Source organism: Stegostoma tigrinum, chromosome 5, assembly GCF_030684315.1.
Source record: "Stegostoma tigrinum isolate sSteTig4 chromosome 5, sSteTig4.hap1, whole genome shotgun sequence".
Classification (NCBI taxonomy): Eukaryota; Metazoa; Chordata; class Chondrichthyes; order Orectolobiformes; family Stegostomatidae; genus Stegostoma; species Stegostoma tigrinum.
In genome coordinates this window covers 1,624,729-1,644,307 of record NC_081358.1, presented here as the reverse complement: position 1 = coordinate 1,644,307, position 19,579 = coordinate 1,624,729, and the positions used below count along the sequence as shown (strand labels likewise).

Here is a 19,579-nt window from a genome sequence, read left to right as displayed (position 1 = left end):
CCCTCTTGATATTAATCCTTCCACCGTTTTCATTATCACATTATTGTTCGTAGGAACCGGCTGTGTACAAATAAGTTGTTATAAAAAAGCAAACTTCTCTCACAACCAAGATATAGTAGATGAATTGTGTCTCTCCTAATTATTAGACCTGATTTCTTGTGAAACAGCAAAGGAGGGGAGGGACGAAACAGCAGCAATACATATTAATTCTTTCTTCTTTCACCAACCATAGCGCGGAACACAAAATAAAACTGAACACTTTCCATCACCGCCATGAACACTCGAGAAAACTACGCCATGTCGGAATTTGGCGCGCAGCAACTGCTGGGCGCTAAGGCCGTCGGGAATTGTAGTCCGAGACAGTAGGAACTGCCGATGCTGGAGAATCCGAGATTAACAAATTGCAGATCTGGATGAACACAGCAGGCCAAGCAGCATCAGAGGAGCAAAAAGGCTGACGTTTCGGGCCTAGACCCTGCTTCTGGAAGGTCTAGGGCCGAAACGTCAGCCTTCTTGCTGCTGGGAATTGTAGTCCGTTGGCCCGTGAAATCACGCGGCTTTGCCGGCGGCAACTCCAATACCCAGATTACTTTGCGGCGGCCTCGCGGGAGTTCTCGCGAGGGTTTGTGAGCAGGCGGTCCGGTCGGGTGGGGATGTAGAGCACAATGTCGGGCTGTGACAGGGCTTCAGCAGCCGGCATGGGTGAGTGAGCGAGCGAGCGAGCGGGCGGGCGCGGCGGCCGAGCTGAGCTACAGCTGCAGCCAGGATCTTGGGGCTAGCGAGGCGAGTAGCTCCCCGAGGTTGGAGGCTGGCTGTCGGGGTGGCGGCTAGTTTCTTTTGTGCGAGCAGTGGCGAGGCGGATGTCGGTGAGAGAGGGAGGCGGCTGGTCTGGCCCGGCCCGGCCCGTGCTCGGTTCTCGTTTCCCCTCTTGCCCTGCCTCGGCAGTGATATCCGACCTGCTCGAAGGGAAACGGGAGCCTGACCGGGGCCAGGGCGTTTCCTCTTTGCTTTGAACAGCTTGCGTTCCGAGGACGGGTCGGGCCCGAGCCTGGCCTGTCGGGCTGGGTGGGGGCTGTGAGCGACAAGCTGGGGGAGGGGAGGTTTGCGAAGTGGGGACTGCGGCGGAGAGGGAAACTCTGGCTGTCGATTGCATCGGCTTATGGCCGAGTGGGATCGACTGTTCCTGACTTTTCCTTTAACATTTGAGAATCGGGTCCAGGACCCACCCTGACCTCCATCCCTGGGCCCGTGTTTAAGAGCTTTTCCCCCTCTGTGGAACAGTACGCAAGTATGTCTGCAGTGAAACATGGTAATACAGCAACTATTGGGCCAGGTTAGTGATTAGAGAGAATACTTGACATGAAAGGAGGCTACTTGACCTATTGTGTTTGCGCTGACTCCTTAATAAATAACCCTTGCATATTTTGCCAAGTTCTCTCAAAAATGATATCAAAGCGTTTTCCAGAATCCAAAGAGATCTGAAGTTTCCCATGGATGTTTGCAAAGTATTACAAAAAGATGTTCTGAATAGGCTACTTTTCTGATACACAAAATTCTAATCCTTGGAAAATGTTACTGAATTAGTCACGTAGCAGAATGTCTACGGTCTTAATGGCTGGGTGGAGATCTGTCATTTATGCACGACAAAGCATCTTCAGTATTAACAAATTCTGCATCTAAGACTGAATAGGATTTTTTGTTCTCACCACTTGTAATTTCTAAAAGGGGCTGAAATTTGCTAGGGTTACCATTGACTTCAGTCATTGTATTTGACAGGACACGAAGAGGCCATTTGACTTTTGTGCTTTTCTGTATGTTGGAAAGACCTGTGAAATTAATCTGTCTTCACGTTGCTCCTTCCTCCTCACCCTGCAAATATTTCTTTTTCAAGCATTTTTTCCGATTCCATTTGGAAATATAGTATTAATTTGGTTTCAACATTTTCTGTCTTTTCATGCACTCTGTTCCACATTACTTATTGCTTGCCACATAAAAGTTCTCATCCCATTTCAAGCTCTTTGGCCAATTTCTTACATCATTGTCGACTGGTGGCCAATCTTTCAGTCAGTGGAAATAACTTTCTTTATTGAATCTATCAAAATCTTTAATAATTTTGAACTTTTATCTTAGATTTCCCTTTAATCTGGTCATGATGAAGAGCAGTCCAGTTTTTCTAGTTTCTGTGGTGCAAGTCTTCGTATCTCTCGAGAAAGACTGCATGCCCTTGATATCCTTCCTAATGTTTGATAACCTCAAACATAACTCAATGCTTATGCTAAGGCTGGATTTATAAAGCTCTCTTGCTTCCATTTGTAAAACCAAGGATTGTTTATTCCACAGCTTTATGAACGTGCCTTGTCTCCTTAAAATTTCTTCTGGCAATTTTGGGAAATTTGTTTCTTTAAATGAGAAATAAATTGTACTTTGGCATTCATTTGCTTCTGATTAAATTGAATGCAGAAAGCTTATTTGATTTGAATTGGGAATTCATAATGCTTCGTTCTACAAAATGTATTTCAAACTATTCCTTATTATCCCCCTCAGTTAATGTACACTGTAAATACAGGCTGCTTTAGAAGCAGAGAGTTGCAGAGTTCTGAAACCTCAGCTAAATGTCTTTGAGACTAGCCACATGACTTCCTTTTGTTCACCTATCTCTGAAAGCAATCTCTTACTTCGTTAATGTAGTTGCTTTGCTGTTTTTCTGGCTTGAGTGGAATGTTATGAATATCTTCATTTTGTAATCTGCACTTGATAGAAATGCAGATGGCCTGTTAAGTAAATCAGTTTTGTACAGTTTTATTTCGCAATACCATTCTAGTCTAAGTGCAGGTTGTTATTGATTATTCATATTAAAATCATAAAATGTAGCTTTCATAACCCTGGTTTTAATATTCAGTGAATCAACATTTTGTTGGTTTTTTAAAGCCTTTTTTGCTGTTTTCTATCAGAATAATATATTTGGAAAGGAAGGATTTTAATATTGGCTAATTTGTGAAGTAGCAGTTGTACTGTACCAGGAAGGTTGCAAAATAGTTTTTTCCTCATGTCATGTTAAATTGGTTTATGTGGCATGCACTGAAGTGATTTCCATTTTAGTTTTTTTTAAGATAATCATCAAAAAGCATGAACAATTTAATTAATTTTAAGAACAAAAACAGAAGTTGCTGGAAAAGCTCAGGAGGTCTGGCAGCATCCATGAAGAAACAAGTCAGAGTTAACATTTTGAGACTGGTGACCCTTCCTGAGAACTCGGGTCACTGGACTCAAAGCATTAACTCTTCTTTTTCTCTTAGCAGATGCTGCCAGACCTGCTGAGCATTTCCAGCAACTTCTGTTATTGTTTCTTATTTACAGCATCTGGAAATCTTTCAATTTTGATTAATTTTGGGGCAAGCTGTAGAATCAATTTGAAGGCTGTTTGCAGAAGTGGGTAATGTATGTTGAGAAAAGAAACCAGCAGCTGGCTGTGCCTAACTTAGATTCAGGTGCATTTTTAAAATATATTTCAACTGAATTAAAAAGAATGTGATGCTAGTTCAAGTTGTTCACAGATGTGTTCAACATTTAGGCATATGTTTAGTAACATTTTGATTTCTGCCCCACATCAGTTATCTATATTTTTTGGTTTAGCATATTTCTGTGGTTTTGTCATATATTTTATGTAGTAACACATTACCTGTAATTAATAATACCGGCTTTGTTTGGTTAGCTGCTTTTATGGGATACATCAGAGAGTAGGCCTCAAACCCACAACTTCGATTTCTAAAGTAGAGCATTGATAGCAAATTTGGATTGAAAGTCAATTTAGTCTTTATGTTTGTATGCAAACTTGGTAAGTAACATACAAGGAGAGCTATTTACTCTAATTAAACCAAGAAAATACAGTTTAGAATTGAGTGGTTAACATTAAAGACACTATATATAAATGCAAGTTGTTTTGATTGGTGGGTTGTGAGTTGAGCATGGAATCGTAGAATGGCTTTTGTTCGAAATACTTTTCATCACAAGCCATATAGGAGCTTGTTTTCTGTAAGCTGGAAATGACTAGCTAGTACAGCAAAAGATGATCAATAGTCTCTTTGAATCACAACTAGGATTGATTATCTGAAATGTAGCGCAAACTTTCCATTGACAGGATTTTTGTTTTGATTGGGGTCACCTTGAATTATCAAAGCCAACCAGTATTTGTTTGTAATTTTGGAAGAATAAGCAGGCTGGTAGATGAAATATTTTCTTCTGTTGGTGATAGTTTGACATTCTTCCAGATTGGTTAATGAAGGGTTTGAATAATTATTGCTTATCTTCGGTAAGCCTGCCGAAGTATATCGCATAGTCATGGAATCAAACAGCATGGAAACAGACCCTTCGGTCCAACTTGTTTGTGCTGGCCAAGTTTCCCAAATTAAACAATTTCCATTTGGCCCATATCCCTCTAAACCGTTCCTATCCACCTACTAACCAGATGTCTTTTAAATGTTGTAACTGGACTTGCATTGACCACTTCCTCTGGTAGTTTATTCCAGACACGAGCCACCCTTTCTGTGGAAAAAGTTGCCCTTCAGGTCCCTTTTAAAATTTTTTTCCTCTCACCTTTTAAATTATGCCCTCTATTTTTGAGCTCCCCTACTCTCGGGAAAAGATGTTTTCTATTTACTTTCTCTGTGCCCCTCATGATTTCATGAACCTCTGTAAGGTCACCCTTCATCTCTATTATGCCTCAGTGAAAGAAGTTCCAGCCTCTCCTCATAACTCAAACCCTTCGGTCCCATTGTGAGAGAAGAACAAACCGTAAGAATGTCGGAATGTCATGTGATCAAGCTGCCATCAAAATGACAATGGGATACAGGGCATTATGATGTAATGAGGGGGTGGGAATGGCCTAGTGGTGTTATCACTGGACTCTCGATCCCTGGACCCAGATAATGTTCTGGGGACCTGAGTTCGAATCCCACCTCAGCAGATGATGGAATTTGCATTCAATAAATATCTGAAATTAAGAATTTTGCAATAACCATGAATCTATTGTTGATTGTTGGGAAAAACCCATTTGGTTCACCAATGCCCTTTAGGGAAGGAAGCTGCCAGCCTTATCTGGTCTGGTTTGGTCTGCATGTGACTCCAGACCCACAGCAATATGGTTGATTTTTAACTGTCCTCTGGGCAGTTAGGAATGGGCAAGAAATGCTGCCTAGCCAGCAACACCCTCATCCTGTGAATGAATAAAGAGTGAGCACTGGAATTAAACAAATCTAGATTTGATTTTCCATGCTGTTTCATTTTGGATGAGTTCACTTGTAATCTTGTTAGTTTTCTCATTAGTCCCATAAGACTGCAAACTAGTTTGAGACTGGATTTAAATGAAAATAGATTGTGCCATTCGGTACAGTTTTTGAAAACAAATCTGTTGTATATTCAGAGTGACCAGAAGAGTGTTTGTTTGACTTTGCATCACATTCAGTATTGGTTTAATCCCGAAATGCAAAGGAAAGAAAATGGCACATGATCCCCTAAGAGGAGAATGGCAGCTCAAGGAGTGAGGTCTGCCTCTTGGATGAGTAGCAGTAATTTGAATTCACTGTGAAATTCTGAAAGCTTTTGAATTTTGTTGCGCAGTGTGGTGGGGGCGCAAAGGTGGTCAGAATGGTTGGGTAGCAGATCTTTTGGATACTCTAAGAAGTTACAATTAGGTACAATGTATTTTGTTTAATTTGTTTTTACTCTGGTAAGTGATATTTCCTGCTGAAATTAAGTTGGAATCTTGATAGTCTCCATAGAAACCAATGTCAAGCAGAGATAGAGGTGGGGACTGAATTACTAGAAACGTAACACTATATTGGCAGCCACTCTTCCTAAAGATGGCTACTTTAAAGAATATTCAATTGGCAGAATTGTCAGACATTGTCCTGCAGCATGTTTATAATTTATCGTGAATTTTGTAGTCAAGCGAATTTCTGCAGGAAGCAGACAGTGTCGATATAATGTTTCCTGTTGATGTAGAATGAATGTGCTATGCTCCACCTTTTGTTTTAAGACTTAAAGTTGGAGTGCAGCATCAATGTGACAATTGCTTCTATTCTAGCTAAACTTAGAGCAACTGAATATCACTTCATTGTGCTGAATTGTGGACATTTTGTGCCCTGTGTTAATGTGTGCTAGAAACTGAGTTGGGAAACTGGTTTCACTCAGTCCTTGAGCCTAATCTTGCATTTGCGCACGCTATCATCAAGGACGGCAGTAGCCATTGAATAGCAATCAGAAAAGAGCCCTAGCTTTCCAATCATGACAAGGTCATTTAAGCCAATTATTTTATACACAACTGTTGGCCTAGCTGGTGCAGTAGAGCCAGATTATTGAGTATGGATTACGTGACGTCAGAGCATGTTTAGGACCATCTTACAGGAAATTTCTGACCATAGAAGTTGACTATTTTAATATGTTTTAATGCTGAAAGACTAGTTTCTACTGCACAAAATTCTGACACATGCAGTGCCAATCTATGAAAGATACGCAAATGCTTAAATAGATAATCTAAATTAAATGTGAAGTTTTGAAAGAACAGTTCTCTTTATAGCCATTGAATTATATTTAAATGAGCATGTCTGTGTATCACATACTTAGCTTTACCACTTCTTCAGCTTTTCTATCACTAGTCTTTTGGATGCGGGTATTATGGGAAATGCTTTTGGTAGCCTTTAAATAGTCAGTTTTAGCAGGGATGACAAGTATTGAGACATTTTTGTCTTTAAAGAGTCTGTTTGAATGCACAATAGGTTTTAGTGAACTATTTAATCTTAGCTTTTCTGTAGAGAAACCACTATGCATAGCTTGACTTTGAGTGACACTACCTCACTTCTTCAGTATATTACTTGTGAGTCTGCATGTCAAAAAACATTCTCATGACTTCAAAAAAATCTTATTTTTATTCTCACTAGTATTGTATAGTATAAATTGGGAGAAGGAAGTGTGCAGCAGGACCTGGACATCTTTGTGCACCAGTCACAGAGTAACCATGCAGGTGCAGCAGTAGTAAAGGAGGCAAATGGTATGTTGGCCTTCACTGCTAGAAGTTTGGAGTACGGGAGCAGGGATATGTTGTTGCAGTTGTACAGGGCCTTGGTGACATCACACCGGGAATATTGTGTGCAATTTTGATATTCTTTTCTGGGGAAGGATGCTCTTGCTGTGGAGGGAGGGCAGCAAAGGTTTATCAGGCTGATTCCAGGAATCATGGCACTGATGTATGAGGAGAGATTTACTTGATTCGGATTGTTTTCGCTAGAGTTCAGACAAAACGGAGAGGGGAGATCGCATAGAGATTTATAAAATTCTAACAGGACTAGACAGAGTGGATGCAGGGAGATTGTTCCTGACGGTGGTTGTGTTCAGAACCAGGGGCCACAGCATGAGGATTCTGTGTAGACGATCGAGGACGGAGATGAGGAGACACTTCTTCACCAGCATGATAGTGAGCCTGTGGAACTCATTACCACTGGGAATAGTTGATGCAAAAGCATTGAATGCATTCAGAAGGCACCTCGATATAGCACTTGGGGCGAATGGGTCAAAGGTTATGAGGAGAAAGCAAGATTGGGCATGATCGTGAAGAATGACGGAGTAGGCTTGAAGGGCCGAAGGGCCAAATAACACCCACCTGCTCCTATATTGTATGTTTCTAAGTCTCAGTCTTTACAGTGCACAAAGAGGGCATTTAACCTATTGGCATTGACACACATGTATGGTGCAAATAAGCCTCCTCCACATTGTTCTCATCCTATCAGGATACCCTTCTACTCTGGCTCCCTTGCATTTATCCAGCTTGATCTTAAATATGTTTGGATAATTCATGTCAGCCATTCCCTGTGGTTGTTAATTTCACAAACTCACTTTGGGTAAGTAACATTAACCCTAAATTCACTTTTGTGTTTATGATGCTCAATCTCATTTATTATGCATGTTATAGTCTCCTAATGTGGAAATACTTCTGCAAACATACATTTTCAGTATATTGTACAGATGGATGCTGTATTGTCTGTCTGGTCACCCTTGCTGTCTATGCTGGAGAGAACTGCCCAGACTGTCCTGTGTTAGACATTGTGTTACAACAGGTGAAGTGTTAGTGGTAATGATGTCATCTCAAATTAAGCAACAAAAATACTTAAGATTTGTAATAAGAAGACCAAGGGCAAAACTCAAAATGTTACTGAGCCTAGTCAAACAATGCAGTACAACAACCAGAAAAGCCAGTTAAGTATTGAAGAAAACAACCAGTGCAGTAGAATCTAATGTAGACTAATACATTTCAAAGCCCTCATTCTCTGACCAGACTGCATCTTGTGGAATAGGCCCTTTTTATGTCTCCAAGTCACAACGGGTACATTCTTCTTTTTCATTTCTGATGTTTGTTTGAAAGTCACAGGGCTTAGAAAGTTGTGAATTCTGAGGGAGTGCTGAGCAATGTTGACTTCTTAAACTTTGAAAGTTATGTTGGAGATGTACACATTATGCAACAGCTACTTTAATTATTGGGAATTTGATAAGGAGCCATTGTTTTGGGTATTTCTGTTGTTTGCACTGATTCTGAAGTCCAGTGGATTAAGAACCTTCTCATTTTGAAGGGGTTCAGCAGGAAAATTTTGAATATATGCAAAATAAGAGTTAAACGTAAAATCAGTCTGTATTAACTTGCATTGTTTTTAAACAACATGGAAGGCTGGCAAGCTTTTTAAGTGCAGACACTCTGAAATAGATCTTAGCTTACCATGCAGTTTTTAGACTAGAGCATCTTTTGGATCTGGATATGTTGGAAATTTTCTGGTGGAAAGTAGGTTTTTGAAACTCAAATTTGGCAGAGAGAATTAATAATTAAGGTGATATTTTCAGTGTGAAGCACTGGTGTCGAGTAAGAGGAGGAAATCTGCTGTGGTTAGTTGAGCCCCATGGTGATCACAGCTGACTGGTCAACCCTAGTTATTTGCAAGTCTTGATGGCTGGGGATCACATTCACTAGGAAACTCCTGAGGAAGTTGAAAACTGGTCTTGTTTAGCCATCCAATAATTTTGAATTATCTTGTGGATGGGTTGTTAGAAGCCAGGAAAATTTCCAAGGAATATGAATGTTCTGAAATACGTTCAAGGTATTCAAACTGAAAGCATCAATGTTTCTTGAGTTGCACAAAATCCTGAGGCTGTGAGATGTGTTTATTGGTGCATTTTTCATTTTCTCACATTGACATCAGCTTGAAGAATTCAGTTTATGTAGATTTCACACTGTCCGTGTCCCTTGCGCAGTGTTGGGAATAGTAAAACTGCCCACAGCTTGTGTTTCCCCTTTCTCCTGTTGAAGGGAATTTCAAAGCCGAAATCAGGTGATGAGTTGAGAAAGCTTACAACTGAGGCAGTCTCACTCTTTGTACTTGGAATGGTGAAAATGTTCTGCAGAAAAGCTTCCTATTAAGATAACTATTTTGCGACTACTTTGTAAATCAAATGTAGCAGATATTTATAAACAATCTTCCCTTGTGAAGAATAAACATTTGGAGTTTTTGTTTGGAGCTTGTAAGAATGCTGCATAATGAACAAGTACCTGCTTGATGTTGGAGGGCATCCGATTCCTGTCCATGGATTTTGAGTTCTGAAGTTCTTCTGCATGTAGGTGACTATTGAGGTAGACATTGACAATTTATGGAACAGAATTTCATGAAGTAGATGCATATTTTTTGTTGGGGGGGGGAATTTCTTGCACTTCGTGCAAATGATTTTTTAACAAAGCTTGCAGTGTTTATACCAGAATTATTTTGTGGCTGCTGGCTCTCTGAAAGATTCTGAATCTCTCACATTTAACGACATCTAGTGTTGTGTGATGGGTACACCTATCATTACATATAGAAGTGAGTTGTAAAGTAATCTGCATCCTGTTGGAAAACTTTGCTTGTTCACCAACGTCCAATTACACACTACATAAGTTTATTACCAAAATTCCCATGAAATTACCAGTCAGAGTACCTGAATTAAAAGGTCTTTGCATTATCATTCGCCTGGAGTGATATCATTATATTTGCTGTTAAAACCCCAAAGGCAATTGTTTAATTGAAAAATGATGCAAATGGAATATCACAAAATTAGAATGAAAGTGCAAATGCTGGAAAATCCTGAAACTGCTTCAGTTTCTGATGAAATAAATTCCAGCCAAAAACAGCTTCTCTTGTTTGGTCCTCATTGATGGACTGATTTATGTATCTTCAGCAATTTATTGATTTGTTTTCAGTATTTCTTTTCTCATAATTAAAGATCATCAATGGTCTGTTTTAATTAGCAGTAAGTCTTCTGTTTTATTATTTTCTTTTGTGTACCTAAGTCTTGGTATAACTACTCTAGAAATATAAATTTTGTTTTAATATATTTAATATAAGGTAATTTCTGATTTCTATAACATGAGTGCTACTGTGCATTATTATTTATGCCAGTCTTCACAAATTCATTTTTTAGATCTTTGGATTAGAGAGAGGATAGAGGAGATGAAAAATTACAGGATGGTGAACAAGGAGCACAGGCCATGACGTAAGGTCACAGGAAATGAATTGGGCAGGCTTTTCAGAGACTGGATTTTTAATGTTGATCCAGCGGAAGGGGTGCCTTGGTTGGAGCAGAGTGAACTCCTTGCCCAGGGAATAGTGCGATAAGAGCTTTGCACGGAGCATGCTGGGGGCCAATGGAGCTTAAGCCTCAGCTGTACATAATTATAAGCATCAAGAGACAGAAGTTTCAAAATAGCCTTATTCATATGGCTTGACTGTTTAATATAGGCTTCCAATTCATAAGAAGAGGGGGAGTGCTACAATGCCAGAAAGCATGTTTGACACCGTTTGTCAAAACAAGGCATGTTTAAATGTTACTACAGCAAAGACATGGTGGTTGTCCCAAAGTTGTCTCCAGCATTTTGGCGATGAAGGTGTCCCGCTAACTGTTGAGTGAAGACTGCTGAACTGGGAGAGCCATGACTCTACAGTTTTGGACCCCACTGGAAAATTAGCAATTGTAAGAGCCAAGTTTATTCTGGGTTGGAGCCTACTTCGGCAATTTGTACCCAGCTGACATTGGAAACAGTAAAGCAAAATTGTTTGGCAAAATTGGAACCTGTTTCAGCCTATTGGATGGGAACAATTTAGACACTTTCTGTAGATTGTGTTTTACAAACTTCAGAGTTCAGAGCTTATTTGAACTTTTGCATACAAGATACACATTCTGAGCTGCATTTTTTTTTGCAGAATATTTAAATATAAAATGCAACTGGATCAAATCTTAGAGTTTGGTATAAATAAGGAGGCCTGCCTGGTGTAAACAGTTTTGCATTGCTTCAACATGTGATCAGTGAAAGTAGCATAGGTCTTGTCCAGTTTGATGGTTAAAGTTTTCCCATGCCCTCAAAGGTTCTAGTGCTTGACAGATTTATTTTCTAATTTTAATAAAGGAAATTAGACCGTATTTTATGTTAGTGCTGGGAAATGTCAGATTTTGTTTTGAGACAAATGTTTTGGAGATGATATTTATGTCAAGTACATAGTAAATCAGTTCAAAAAGACAGTTCAGGACATTAAGATTTCTGCTGGTTCTTTTTGTCTCAAATCATGACTTTACAGAGGAATTTTTTAATGCTATAAATATGATGCTACCCATGATTGTGTGGTTTGCAATTGAATGCAGAGATACCCTGATACAGTTGTGATAGTTTGCAGTAAATTGGGCAATTTCTTAAATACTGGCTTGTGTGATAAAGTTTCATAACATAGAATTGTTTGAAACTTGGGTCCTATTATGGAGAAATCAAATATTGCTTTTAGATTGCTTCATATTTCTTTTTTTTCTTAAAATGAAACTTTTTTAGTACCGTTTTAGATTTGTTTTGAGTGGTGGGGGAATCTCAAGTTTGCATTTTTAATGATTGTTTTCAGGCTTTGAGTAGAGCCTCAGTTGAACAGTTCAGTGCAGAGGGGGAACATATGTTGCCCGGGGACAGGAGTCCAGTAACACACAAACTATCCAGAAATTACTATTCAGACATTATGTGCAGATTCAGGGAGTAAAAGGTGCTGTGAGCTTAGCAATTTCAAAAAATGTTGAGAGTGGCTTAGAAAAAACTCTAGAAACAGAAGGCATGTAGATGTCTCAGTGTGGAGCTGGAGGAACTCGGCAGGTCAGGTAATATCAGAGGAGCAGGAAAGCTGATGTTTCGAGTCAGGACCCTTCTTCAGAATTCAGAAATCTTTGTGAATTCTGAAGAAGGGTCCCGACCTGAAATGTCAACTTTCCTGCACCTCTGCTGCCTGGCCTGCTGTGTTCCTCCCCAGCGGTGTGTTATCTCTCTGACTCCAGCATCTGTAGTTGTTACTATCTCTGCTTGAAGATGCCTTCCTCTTTTGACACCTTTGTAAAACACAATATTTTGAGGAATAAGTGAATTGAATTAGCAGCTTGTTTAAGGATCTTGGGAAGATTTCTCTGAAGAATATAGCTTCAAATTGATGCACACATTAGTTAAAAAGGAACCAATTTCAACCACACCAACTAAATTGAGATAGGACAGGATCCTGTAGGGTGGTTATTGAGAGAAAAGAGGGTGATCTTTATTTGACATTTGAAATATGTTCTGAATCTTAATGTAACAAAATTTTATTTTCTCCTTTTACATAATTGCTTAGTCCTTTTATCTAAAGCATTATCTAAAAGAATGTTCAGTTTATTTTCTGTAAAGCTGCATATATTCTGGGTTTTAATTGAAATGGGCCCTGCCTCTGAAATTAATTTTGCCTTAGTAAACTTTTAGTTGAGCAGTGTTGGAAGAGAGTCTTCTTTGAGCCATCTAGCGGCAGTTGCAATAAGATGTAATAGGTAACATGGCAAAACTGGGAGATGTTGACTGTAAAGCTTGATTTTAAAAATCATGACTGCAGGAACAATGTTTGGAGACTACAAATGCATGACTGCAAGATTTCTAATATCGTGTGGAACTTTGAACAGATGGCAAACACTAAAAATGCAAAGCATGCTAATCTTTAAAACACCATATGGTTGGTAATTCTTAATTGATTTTATTAAACATATTAAAAATAAAACCTTGATGTCTTTTGAACTTGGTGTTGACAGTGCTGTCAGCATGTAGCTTCAAGGATTTTTAGCCCATTTGCCAAGTCTGTATTTTGTTAATAAAATGATGGATCTTTGGCACAGATGATGGTGTTTGTGAACTTAATTGGAGGCCAGCTGCACTACTTGTGCCATCTTGAATGACCACTGAAAATAATGGTGCAAGATCCCACTGACACAATTCAAATGAGTGTGGTTAAAAAGAAGAGTGTTCAGATAAATTTCTGGCTGATGTTGACATTAACAGGAAAGTTTAGAGGGAGTAAGGTATGGTAAAGCTTTTTAAGGACATGCTTGAAGTAGCTGGTGACTGTGGTAGTAACTTCAGATATGGGTGCTGAGAAAATCAAGCATAACACAATGTTTTGTAGCTCCATGTCACATTTAACATGGATCAACATTGTAGACCTGTGGAAACTGCCTGTTGATGCTGGTTAATGATAGAATTATGTGGAGACCATTATTACAGCTCTTGAATATCTAGAACTGACACCCTATCGTGGTTTTTTTGAGACACAAATATAAGTTGCTGCTGGAGCTCTACATCTCCGATGGGCAAAATGTTGCTCTCTACATTCAGTTGTGCTTTAGTTGATCCCAATGTCATGTGATGATCAGTAATGTAGAATGAAGTCCTTCAAAACTTGAGTACAAAAATCTTAGACATAGTATTGAGGGAATGTTGCATGCGAGGTGGTTTTTTTAAAGATGTGATCTTAAACCAGGGCGACATCTGGTCTGCAAGATCTTACAAGTGTTTTGAGGGAGAGTAGTGGAGATCTTCCTCGTGCCTGGTAATTTTCATCTCAAAGCATGATCACAAAGACAAATGTTTGGGTTTTTATGACATTACTACTTGTGGAAGTTTGCTATGTATCCAAATTTCTTAGAATCCAACAGTGACTACTGTTCAGAAATTTGTTTTGTTCGTGGAGAGTTGGCATCATTGGCTCAGCCAGCGTTCATTGCCAATTGCTAATGGCCCAGAGAGCAGGTAGGAGGTAGTCACATTGTGAATCTGAGTTTACATGCAGGCCAAACCAGTTAAGAATGGCAGATTTCCTTAGCTGCAAAGTGCTTAGGGGAGGTCCTGTCGTTGTGAAGGGTGGCAGAGAATTTTTTTCCCTGAATAAATCCATGCTGCAGTCGTGGGAAAGATGGTATTTCATATTGCTCAATATGCTGCTTGTGTAGAACTTGTTTCTTGTTAGCCATGTAGTGAAGCTGACAGCTGTGCTATACTAGTATCAGAGATAATGGGAACTGCAGATGCTGGAGAATTCCAAGGTAATAAAATGTGAGGCTGGATGAACACAGCAGGCCAAGCAGCATCTCGGGAGCACAAAAGCTGACGTTTCGGGCCTAGACCCTTCATCAGAGAGGGGGATGGGGAGAGGGCTCCTGGAATAAATAGGGAGAGAGGGGGAGGGGGACCAAAGATGGAGAGTAAAGAAGATAGGTGGAGAGGAGAGTATAGGTGGGGAGTTAGGGAGGGGATAGGTCAGTCCAGGGAAGACGGACAGGCCAAGGAGGTGGGATGAGGTTAGTAGGTAGGAAACGGAGGTGCGGCTTGGGGTGGGAGGAAGGGAGGGGTGAGAGGAAGAACAGGTTAGGGAGGCAGAGACAGGTTGGACTGGTTTTGGGATGCAGTGGGTGGGGGCGAAGAGCTGGGCTGGTTGTGTGGTGCAGTGGGCGGAGGGGACGAACTGGGCTGGTTTAGGGATGCAGTTGGGGAAGGGGAGATTTTGAAACTGGTGAAGTCCACATTGATACCATTGGGCTGCAGGGTTCCCAGGCGGAATATGAGTTGCTGTTCCTGCAACCTTCGGGTGGCATCATTGTGGCACTGCAGGAGGCCCATGATGGACATGTCATCTAAAGAATGGGAGGGGGAGTGGAAATGGTTTGTGACTGGGAGGTGCAGTTGTTTGTTGCGAACTGAGCGGAGGTGTTCTGCAAAGCAGTCTCCAAGCCTCCGCTTGGTTTCCCCAATGTAGAGGAAGCCACACCGGGTACAGTGGATGCAGTATACCACATTGGCCGTTGTGCAGGTGAACCTCTGCTTAATGTGGAATGTCATCTTGGGGCCTGGGATAGGGGTGAGGGAGGAGGTGTGGGGGCAAGTGTAGCATTTCCTGCGGTTGCAGGGGAAGGTGCCGGGTGTGGTGGGGTTGGAGGGCAGTGTGGAGCGAACAAGGGAGTCACGGAGAGAGTGGTCTCTCCGGAAAGCAGACAGGGGTGGGGATGGAAAAATGTCTTGGGTGGTGGGGTCGGATTGTAAATGGCGGAAGTGTCGGAGGATGATGCGTTGTATCTGGAGGTTGGTAGGGTGGTGTGAGAGAACGAGGGGGATCCTCTTAGGGCGGTTGTGGCAGTGGTGGGGTGTGAGGGATGTGTTGCGGGAAATACGGGAGACGCGGTCAAGGGCGTTCTTGATCACTGTGGGGGGGAAAGTTGCTCTGGGATGTGCGGGAGTGGAATGTCTTATCGTGGGAGCAGATGCGGCGGAGGCGGAGGAATTGGGAATAAGGGATGGAATTTTTGCAGGAGGGTGGGTGGGAGGAGGTGTATTCTAGGTAGCTGTGGGAGTCGGTGGGCTTGAAATGGACATCAGTTACAAGCTGGTTGCCTGAGATGGAGACTGAGAGGTCCAGGAAGGTGAGGGATGTGCTGGAGATGGCCCAGGTGAACTGAAGGTTGGGGTGGAAGGTGTTGGTGAAGTGGATGAACTGTTCGAGCTCCTCTGGGGAGCAAGAGGCGGCGCCGATACAGTCATCAATGTACCGGAGGAAGAGGTGGGGTTTGGGGCCTGTGTAGGTGCGGAAGATGGACTGTTCCACGTAACCTACAAAGAGGCAGGCATAGCTGGGGCCCATGCGGGTGCCCATGGCCACCCCCTTGGTCTGTAGGAAGTGGGAGGAGTCAAAAGATAAGTTGTTGAGGGTGAGGACGAGTTCAGCTAGGCGGATGAGAGTGTCGGTGAAGGGGGACTGGTCGGGCCTGCGGGACAGGAAGAAGCAGAGGGCCTTGAGGCCATCTGCATGCGGAATGCAGGTGGAAAGGGACTGCACGTCCATGGTGAAGATGAGGTGTTGGGGGCCAGGGAATTGGAAGTCCTGGAGGAGGTGGAGGGCGTGGGTGGTGGCGCAGTCGTAGTATGGCGCACTGACCTCTACATCGCCGAGGCCAGACGCCAACTCTCCGACACCACCTCCTACCGCTCCCTTGATCATGACCCCACACCGGAGCACCAAACCATCATCTCCAACACCATTCATGACCTCATCACCTCAGGGGACCTCCCACCCACAGCCTCCAACCTCATTGTTCCCCAACCCCGCACGGCCCGTTTCTGTCTCCTTCCCAAAATCCACAAACCTGCCTGCCCTGGTCGACCCATCGTCTCAGCCTGCTCCTGCCCCACCGAACTCATCTCCACCTATCTGGACTCCATTTTCTCCCCTTTGGTCCAGGAACTCCCCACCTACGTCCGTGACACCACCCACACCCTCCACCTCCTCCAGGACTTCGAATTCCCTGGCCCCCAAAACCTCATCTTCCCCATGGACATCCAGTCCCTATACACCTGCATTCCGCATGCAAATGGCCTCAAGGCCCTCCGCTTCTTCCTGTCCCGCAGGCCCGACCAGTCCACCTCCACCGACACCCTCATCCGCCTAGCTGAACTCGTCCTCACCCTCAACAACTTCTCTTTTGACTCCTCCCACTTCCTACAGACTAAGGGGGTGGCCGTGGGCACCCGCATGGGCCCCAGCTATGCCTGCCTCTTTGTAGGTTACGTGGAACAGTCCATCTTCCGCACCTACACAGGCCCCAAACCCCACCTCTTCCTCCGGTACATTGATGACTGTATCGGCGCCGCCTCTTGCTCCCCAGAGGAGCTCGAACAGTTCATCCACTTCACCAACACCTTCCACCCCAACCTTCAGTTCACCTGGGCCATCTCCAGCACATCCCTCACCTTCCTGGACCCCTCAGTCTCCATCTCAGGCAACCAGCTTGTAACTGATGTCCATTTCAAGCCCACCGACTCCCACAGCTACCTAGAATACACCTCCTCCCACCCACCCTCCTGCAAAAATCCCATCCCCTATTCACAATTCCTCCGCCTCTGCCGCATCTGCTCCCACGATAAGACATTCCACTCCCGCACATCCCAGATGTCCAAGTTCTTCAAGGGCCGCAACTTTCCCCCCACAGTGATCGAGAACGCCCTTGACCGCGTCTCCCGTATTTCCCGTAACACGTCCCTCACACCCCGCCCCCGCCACAACCGCCCAAAGAGGATCCCCCTTGTTCTCACACACCACCCTACCAACCTCCGGATACAACGCAGCATCCTCTGACACTTCTGCCACCCAAGACATTTTTCCATCCCCACCCCTGTCTGCTTTCCGGAGAGACCACTCTCTCCGTGACTCCCTTGTTCGCTCCACACTGCCCTCCAACCCCACCACACCCGGCACCTTCCCCTGCAACCGCAGGAAATGCTACACTTGTCCCCACACCACCTCCCTCACCCCTATCCCAGGCCCCAAGATGACATTCCACATTAAGCAGAGGTTCACCTGCACATCTGTCAATGTGGTATACTGCATCCACTGTACCCGGTGTGGCTTCCTCTACATTGGGGAAACCAAGCGGAGGCTTGGAGACCGCTTTGCAGAACACCTCCGCTCAGTTCGCAACAAACAACTGCACCTCCCAGTCGCAAACCATTTCCACTCCCCCTCCCATTCTTTAGATGACATGTCCATCATGGGCCTCCTGCAGTGCCACAATGATGCCACCCAAAGGTTGCAGGAACAGCAACTCATATTCCGCCTGGGAACCCTGCAGCCCAATGGTATCAATGTGGACTTCACCAGTTTCAAAATCTCCCCTTCCCCACCCGCATCCCTAAACCAGCCCAGTTCGCCCCCTCCCCCCGCTGCACCACACAACCAGCCCAGCTCTCCCCCCCCCCCCCCCCCCACTGCATCCCAAAACCAGTCCAACCTGTCTCTGCCTCCCTAACCTGTTCTTCCTCTCACCCATCTCTTCCTCACACCCCCATCTACCTACTAACCTCATCCCACCTCCTTGACCTGTCTGTCTTCCCTGGACTGACCTATCCCCTCCCTACCTCCCCACCTATACTCTCTCCACCTATCTTCTTTAGTCTCCATCTTCGCTCCGCCTCCTCCTCTCTCCCTATTTATTCCAGAGCCCTCACCCCATCCCCCTCTCTGATGAAGGGTCTAGGCTCGAAACGTCAACTTTTGTGCTCCTGAGATGCTGCTTGGCCTGCTGTGTTCATCCAGCCTCACGTTTTATTAGCTGTGCTATACTGTTGAGTAAATAATTCTCAACTGTGTCCTGGAAGATGGAGAAGGCAACAGATCTTGACATTGAGTTAACCCTCGGGTGACTGGTGATGCAGTTTGTGAAACAAAGTTAAGCTTCTGCAGTAATCTGTACTGTGAATCAACCAGGGCAATAGTGTTCCTGGATTCTGGGTAATCCTGTAAACCAGTGACCTGATTGTGGTAACTTGAAGTGAACAGGAACCTAGGTGTCTTGCCAATTCTTTGTTACTGTTGAACTCTGTGCATTTTCCATTTTGTCTCTACAGTAATCTTCATATTTTTATGCAGTTTATATATACAATGGATCCCAGTCTTGAGCTTTGCACAGTGTACCTAAGATTATTATATTTGGCTAAGTGGGATGTTTCCCAAATGTGACAGTCTTTGCTTTCTAGACCAGTCAAAGCAGAAATGCTGGGTGGAGGTTGCTAAGTGGCTCAGTTTGGAATCCGTAATACAGTGATAATCTATGCAAAGGTCAGGCACTTGAGGTTGCTCAAAATAAAACATCTATCAGAACATCTGGATTTAATCAGCAAAGTTAATTTAAAATAAGCAGTGTTTTTCAGATTTAACAAAAGCGTCCTGAAAATATCAGTCTTTTCAGTAAATTTAGAATGCTAAAGATAACATTTACATATGAGTTGTAATTTTTAGAATATTTTAATCTTTCAATGATCCTTGGACTTTCTAGTGCACTTACATTACCACCATACAGATTCTAATGAATTAGTAATCCAGAGACCCAGGCTAATACACTTGAGTTTGTTCATGATGGCACCTATAGTAAATTTAAGTTCAATTGGCAAGAGCTTGAATTAAAAAGCTAGCCGTAGTAATGGTTACCATGAAGCTATTATTGATTGTAAATAACCATCTCGTTCGCTAGTGTCTCTTTAGGGGAGGCAATCAGCCACACTTGTATGGTCTGGCCTACATGTGATTGCAGACCCTCAGGAATGACTCTTAACCATCTTAAGTGGTCTAGGAGTTACTCAATTCAGGAGGAATTAGGAATGTCGGCTTCGGTGACATCCACATCCCATGAAAAATAAATACTTTATGTT

The 19,579-nt window shown here is 43.0% G+C and overlaps 1 protein-coding gene across 1 annotated transcript in view; it reads left to right on the top strand.

Moving 5' to 3' along the window:
• Positions 1-1,306: 1,306 nt before the first annotated feature.
• LOC125451616 (septin-7) overlaps positions 1,307-19,579 on the top strand; it is a 122,350-nt gene continuing 104,077 nt past the window's right edge. Inside the window, exon 1 of the mRNA XM_059646311.1 lies at positions 1,307-1,333. Within this exon, the coding sequence (XP_059502294.1) occupies positions 1,307-1,333 (27 nt within the window). The remainder of the gene's footprint in view (positions 1,334-19,579) is intronic.